Source organism: Coturnix japonica, chromosome 25 (genome assembly GCF_001577835.2).
Source record: "Coturnix japonica isolate 7356 chromosome 25, Coturnix japonica 2.1, whole genome shotgun sequence".
Classification (NCBI taxonomy): domain Eukaryota; kingdom Metazoa; phylum Chordata; class Aves; order Galliformes; family Phasianidae; genus Coturnix; species Coturnix japonica.
The window spans coordinates 465,418-472,854 of NC_029540.1; the positions used below are offsets into that span (position 1 = coordinate 465,418).

The 7,437-nt window shown below is 54.5% G+C and overlaps 1 protein-coding gene across 1 annotated transcript in view; it reads left to right on the top strand.

The window, feature by feature from the left end:
- Positions 1 to 5,569, top strand: part of LOC107324353 (collagen alpha-1(XI) chain-like) — a 9,437-nt gene extending 3,868 nt beyond the window's left edge. Inside the window, exons 4-8 of the mRNA XM_015884309.2 lie at positions 631 to 719; positions 3,403 to 3,459; positions 5,149 to 5,202; positions 5,301 to 5,354; positions 5,474 to 5,569. Of these exons, the coding sequence (XP_015739795.2) occupies positions 631 to 719; positions 3,403 to 3,459; positions 5,149 to 5,202; positions 5,301 to 5,354; positions 5,474 to 5,569 (350 nt within the window). The remainder of the gene's footprint in view (positions 1 to 630; positions 720 to 3,402; positions 3,460 to 5,148; positions 5,203 to 5,300; positions 5,355 to 5,473) is intronic.
- The last annotated feature ends 1,868 nt before the right edge of the window (positions 5,570 to 7,437 follow it).

Below are 7,437 nucleotides of genomic sequence, written 5' to 3' on the forward strand. Positions count from 1 at the left end.
GGGGGTTATGGGGTTATCAGCTTATGGGGCAGCTTATGGGGTGGGGGGGGTTATGGGGTTAAAGGGGGGTTATGGGGTTAAAGGGACTTATGGGGCAGCTTATGGGGTTATGGGGTTAAAGGGGGTTATGGGGTTATCATCTTATGTGGTTAAGGGGACTTATGGGGCAGCTTATGGGGTTAAAGGGGGTTATGGGGTTAAAGGGACTTACGGGGCAGCTTATGGGGTGGGGGTTTATGGGGTTAAGGGGGGTTATGGGGCTAAAGGGGGTTATGGGGTTATCAGCTTATGTGGTTAAGGGGGGATATGGGGCACTTATGGGGTTAAAGGGGGTTAAAGGGTAAAGGGGGTTATGGGGCAGCTTATGGGGTTAAATGGGGTTCAAGGGGGAATAGGGTCACTTATGGGGCAGCAATGGGGTTCAATGGGGTTATGGGGTTAAAGGGTCACTTATGGGGCAGCTTATGGGGTGGGGGTTTATGGGGTTAAGGGGGGTTATGGGGTTAAGGGGGCTTTATGGGGTCAGCTTATGGGGTGGGGGTTATGGGGTGCTATTATGGGATGTTATGGGATGTTATGATGTTATGGGATATTATGGGATGTTATGGGATATTATGGGATATTATGGGGTGCAGTTCCGGTTCAGCAGCTCAGCACTGAAGGGTCCGGCTGTGGCAGCGCAGGAACTGCAGGCACAGGAGGCGCTAATGCAGGCCAGGGTGAGTGACCCCATAGAGACCCATAGATACCCCATAGACACCCCATAGCCACCCCATAGAGACCAATAGAGCTGCAGGCACAGGAGGCGCTAATGCAGGCCAGGGTGAGTGACCCCATAGAGACCCCATAGCCACCCCATAGAGACCCATAGCCACCCCATAGAGACCCATAGCCACCCCATAGAGACCCATAGAGCCCCATAACCACCCCATAGAGACCCATAGAACTGCAGGCACAGGAGGCGCTAATGCAGGCCAGGGTGAGTGACCCCATAGCCACCCCATAGAGACCCATAGGGACCCATAGAGACCCCATAGAGACCCCATAGAGACCCATAGAGACCCATAGAGACCATAGAGACCCATAGAGACCCATAGAGACCCATAGAGACCCATAGAGACCCATAGAGACCCATAGAGACCCATAGAGACACATAGAGACACATAGAGACCCATAGAGACACATAGAGACACATAGAGACACATAGAGACACATAGAGACACATAGAGACCCATAGAGACCCCATAGAGACCCATAGAACTGCAGGCACAGGAGGCGCTAATGCAGGCCAGGGTGAGTCACCCCATAGAGACCCATAACCACCCCATAGAGACCCATAGCCACCCCATAGAGACCCATAGAGACCCATAGAGACCCCATAGGGACCCCATAGGGACCCATAGAGACCCCATAGGGACCCCATAGGGACCCATAGAACTGCAGGCACAGGAGGCGCTAATGCAGGCCAGGGTGAGTGACCCCATAGACACCCCATAGAGACCCATAGAGACCCCATAGAGACCCATAGAGACCCATAGAGACCCATAGAGACCCATAGAGACCCCATAGGGACCCATAGAGACCCATAGAGACCCATAGAGACCCATAGAGACCCCATAGAGACCCATAGAGACCCATAGAGACCAATAGAACTGCAGGCACAGGAGGCGCTAATGCAGGCCAGGGTGAGTGAGCCCATAGACACCCCATAGAAACCCATAGACACCCCATAGAGACCCCATAGAGACCCATAGAGACCCATAGAGACCCATAGAGACACATAGAGACCCATAGAGACCCCATAGAGACCCCATAGAGACCCATAGAGACCCATAGAGACCCATAGAGACCCCATAGAGACCCCATAGAGACNCCATAGAGACCCATAGAGACCCCATAGAGACCCCATAGAGACCCATAGAGACCCATAGAGACCCATAGAGACCCCATAGGGACCCCATAGAGACACATAGAGACCCATAGAGACTAATAGAGCTGCAGGCACAGGAGGCGCTAATGCAGGCCAGGGTGAGTGACCCCATAGAGACCCATAGAGACCCATAGAGACCCATAGAGACCCCATAGAGACCCATAGAGACACATAGAGACCCATAGAGACACATAGAGACACATAGGGACCCATAGGGACACATAGAGACCCATAGAGACCCATAGAGACCCATAGAGACCCATAGAGACCCATAGAGACACATAGAGACACATAGAGACCCCATAGGGACCCATAGAGCTGCAGGCACAGGAGGCGCTAATGCAGGCCAGGGTGAGTGACCCCATAGAGACCCATAGGGACCCCATAGGGACCCCATAGAGACCCATAGGGACCCATAGAGACACATAGGGACCCCATAGGGACACATAGGGACACATAGAGACACATAGGGACCCCATAGAGACACATAGGGACACATAGAGACCCATAGAGACACATAGGGACCCATAGAAACCCCATAGAGAACCATAGGGACCCCATAGAGACCCATAGGGACCCATAGAGACCCATAGGGACCCATAGAGACCCATAGAGACCCCATAGAGACCCCATAGAGACCCATAGGGACCCCATAGAGACCCACAGAGACCCCATAGAGACCCATAGGGACCCATAGAGACCCCATAGAGACCCATAGAGACCCCATAGAGACCCATAGAGACCCATAGAGACCCATAGCAACCCCATAGAGACCCCATAGAGACCCATAGAGACCCATAGAGACCCATAGGGACCCCATAGAGACCCATAGGGACCCCATAGAGACCCATAGAGACATAGAGACCCATAGAGACCCCATAGAGACCCTATAGTGACCCCATAAAGACCCTATAGTGACCCCATAACCCCATAAAGACCCTATAGTGACCCCATAAAGACCCTATAGGGACCCATAGAGACCCCATAGGGACCCATAGAGACCCATAGAGACCCCATAGGGACCCATAGAGACCCATAGAGACCCCATAGAGACCCATAGAGACCCCATAGAGACCCATAGAGACCCCATAGAGACCCCATAGAGACCCATAGAGACCCATATTGCCCCATAGTGCCCCATATTGCCCCATAGCGCCCCATAGAGACCCATAGCCACCCCACAGGCCCCATAGAGCCCACAGACCCCACAGAACCCAGCAATCCTATAGACCCCACTGCCCCATAGATCCTGTCTGCCCCATAGATCCTCATTCTGCCCCATAGATCCCATCGATTCCATCTGCCCCATAGATCCCATAAATCCCATAGATCCCATTGCCCCATAGATCCCATCTGCCCCATAGATCCCATCTGCCCCATAGATCCCATAGACCTCGTTGTCCCCATAGACCCCATAACCCCCCCCCCAATCCCCTATAGGACTGACCCCCTGTTCTCCCCCCACCCCACAGCTGGCCCTACGGGGACCCCCCGGCCCTATGGGTTATACTGGGCGGCCTGGACCTATGGTGAGTATGGGGCGACCCTATAGAGGGGGGTGACCCTATAGAGGGGATGGAGACCCTATAGAGGGGATGGAGACCCTATAGAAGGGGGGGACCCTATAGATGGGGGTGGAGACCCTATAGAGGAGGTGGAGGCCCTATAGAAGGGGGAGACCCTATAGATGGGGGTGGAGACCCTATAGAGGGGGGGAGACCCTATAGAGGGGGGGGGGAGACCCTATAGAGGGGATGGAGACCCTATAGATAGGAGGAGACCATATAGGGGTGACCCTATAGAGAGGGTGGAGACCCTATAGATAGGGGGAGACCATATAGAGGTGACCCTATAGATGGGGGTGGAGACCCTATAGATGGGGTGGAGACCCTATAGAGGGGATGGAGACCCTATAGATGGGGGTGGAGACCCTATAGATGGGGGGAGACCATATAGAAGGGGGAGACCATATAGATGGGGGGAAACCATATAGAGGTGACCCTATAGAGGGGGTGGAGACCCTATAGAAGGGGGTGGAGACCCTATAGATGGGGGTGGAGACCCTATAGATAGGGGGAGACCATATAGAGGTGACCCTATAGAGAGGGTGGAGACCCTATAGATGGGGGTGGAGACCCTATAGAGGGGGGAGACCCTATAGAGGTGACCCTATAGAGGGGGTGGAGACCCTATAGAGGGTGTAAAGACCCTATAGATGGGGGTGGAGACCCTATAGATGGGGGAGACCCTATAGATGGGGGTGGAGACCCTATAAAGGGGGATAGAGGACCCTATAGAGGGGGATAGGACCCTATAAAGGGGGATAGGACCCTATAAAGGGGGTGGGACCCTATAATGGGGATGGGACCCTANATGGGGACCCTATAGTGGGGATGGAGACCCTATAATGGGGGGGAGACCCTATAGATGGGGATGGAGACCCTATAGAGGGGATGGAGACCCTATAGATGGGGGGAGACCATATAGGGGTGACCCTATAGATGGGGGTGGAGACCCTATAGAAGGGGGAGACCCTATAGAGGAGGTGGAGACCCTATAGAGGAGGTGGAGACCCTATAGAGGGGATGGAGACCCTATAGAGGGGATGGAGACCCTATAGAGGGGGGGGGAGACCCTATAGAGGGGGGAGACCCTATAGAGGGGGGAGACCCTATAGAGTGGATGGAGACCCTATAGATGGGGGTGGAGACCCTATAGAGGGGGTGCAGACCCTATAGAGGGGATGGAGACCCTATAGAGGGGGGAGACCATATAGGGGTGACCCTATAGATGGGGTGCAGACCCATAGATGGGGGTCCCTGACCTATAGATGGGGGGCTGGACCCATAGATGGGGGAGACCCTATAGAGGGTGTAAAGACCCTATAGATGGGGGAGACCATATAGAGGTGACCCTATAGAGAGGGTGGAGACCCTATAGAGGGGGTGGAGACCCTATAGAGGGGATGGAGACCCTATAGATGGGGGGAGACTATATAGGGGAGACCCTATAGATGGGAGAGGAGACCCTATAGAGGGTGGGAGACACTATAGATGGGGGGAGACCATATAGGGGTGACCCTATAGAGAGGAGGAGGAAGCCCTATAGAAACGGGGAGAGATCCTACAGGGATGGACCCTATAGAGCCGACCCTATAGGGCTGACCCTATAGGGCTGACCCTATAGAACCCCCCCATCACCCCATTGTTTTATTATAGGGCCAACCCGGCAGCGTCGGCATGAAGGGTGAAAGTGGCGATTACGGACCTCAGGTGACCCCAAAACCCCATAAACCAACCCCAAATCATCGTCCCCTATAGGGGACCCTATAGGGCTTTATGGGGTCCCACCGACCCTATATCCCATATAGGGACCCCGAGGACCACAAGGGCTCAGTGGACCCCCAGGGAAACCCGGAAGGAGGGTGAGTTTGGGGTCAGGGGGTAGTTATATGGGGTCAGGGGGGGGGGTTATGGTATGGGGACCTATAGGAACCTATATAGACCCTTATAGGTTCCTATAGGGTCTCAGGGGGGTTTATAGGGTCGGCCTGGAGCGGATGGAGCACGAGGGTTGCCTGGAGATCCTGGTGTGAAGGTATGGGGCTGGGGGGGGGCTTATGGGGTGGGGAACCTATAGAACCTATAGGGTGGATCCTATGGGGACCGGACCCTAATAGGACCCCAGTACCCCCATAGGATCCACCCTTTTAGGTTCTCCCACCCCATATAGGACCCCAGAACCCCATATAGGATCCCCCAGACCCCATATAGGACCCCAAGACCCCATATAGGAGATCCACCCTATAGATTCTCCCACCCCATATAGGACCCCAGACCCACATAGAATCCACCCTATAGGTTCTCCCACCCCATATAGGACCCCAAACCCATAGCCCGATTCCACCCTATAGGACCCCAAATCCCTACATAGAATCCACCCTATAGGTTCCCCCAAAGCCCCCTAATATAACCCAAACCGCCATTAGGAGTCCACCCCGGACCCCTATAAGGACCCCCAAAACCCCACAAGGATCCACCGTATAGGGACCTCCCAAACCCCCCGATAGGATCACCTATAGGTTCCCCCACCCCATATAGGACCCCAAACCCCCATAGGATCCACCCCGACCCCTATAGGACCCCAAACCCCCATAGGATCCACCCTATAGGTTCTCCCACCCCCTATAGGACCCCAAACCCCCATAGGATCCACCCTATAGGATCCACCCTATAGGTTCCCCCAACCCTATAGACCCCAAGCCCCCCTTAGGAATCCACCCTATAGAGTTCTCCCACCCATATAGGACCCCAAACCCCCAGTTAGGATCCGAGCCTATAGGACCCCATATAGGACCCCCAATACCCCATATAGGACCCCATACCCCATATAGGACCCCATACCCCATAGAGGCCACCCTATAGGTTCTCCCACCCAGTATAGGACCCCGAAACCCCCATCAGGATCCAACCCGTATATGGGACCTCCCCCCAACCCGCCAGTAGGCATCCCACCGTGTATAGTACGGCCCAAAAGCCCTGGATCGTCACCCGATAGGTTCCTAATAGGTTCTCCCACCCCAGTTAGTGACCCCAAATACCCCCATCTAGGATCCACCTCTATAGGACCAGCACAGAAACCCGCCATAAGGATACCCACCCTATAGGACGCCCCAACCGCGCCATTAGGTCCAGGCACTAAAATATGGACCCAAAAGGCCCCATTAGGGTCCACTCTATTAGGTTGCTATTAGTTTCCCTCACCCCATAATTAAGGACCCCAAACCCCCATAGGATCCACCCCGACCCCTATAGGACCCCAAACCCCCATAGGATCCACCCTATAGGACCCCAAACCCCATAGGATCCCACAGCTACTAGGTCTCCCCCAGAAACGCCCGCTTATAGGACCCCAAAGCCCCATAGGATCCACCCTATAGGTTCTATAGGGTTCTCCCACCCCATATAGGACCCCAAACCCCCATAGGATCCACCCTATAGGACCCCCAACCCCCATAGGATCCACCCTATAGGACCCCAAACCCCCACTTAGGAGTCGCAACCCCATAGGTTACCCCCACCCATATAGCGACCGCAAAACTCCTCATTAGGATCCACCGTGGCCTCATAGGTTCTCCCAACCCTATGGGGACCAACCCCCCCCAATAAAACCCACCCTATAGGGTTCTCCAAAACCCGTATAGCGACCCAAACCCCCATAGAATCCAACCCTATAGGGACCCCACCGCCCATAGGATCCACCCTTTTAGTCTCCCAACCCAATATAGGACCCCAGAACGCCTCCATAGGATCCAGCCGCTTAGGACGCGCCTTTAACCCCAGAGGATCCACCCTATAGGACCAAAACCCCATAGATTGACCCCAAAACCCCATAGGATCCGCACCCTATAGGACCCCAAACCCCCATAGGATCCACCCTATTAGGACCCCAACCCCCATAGGATCCACCCTATAGGATCCCCAGAAACCCCCGTATAGCACCCCAAA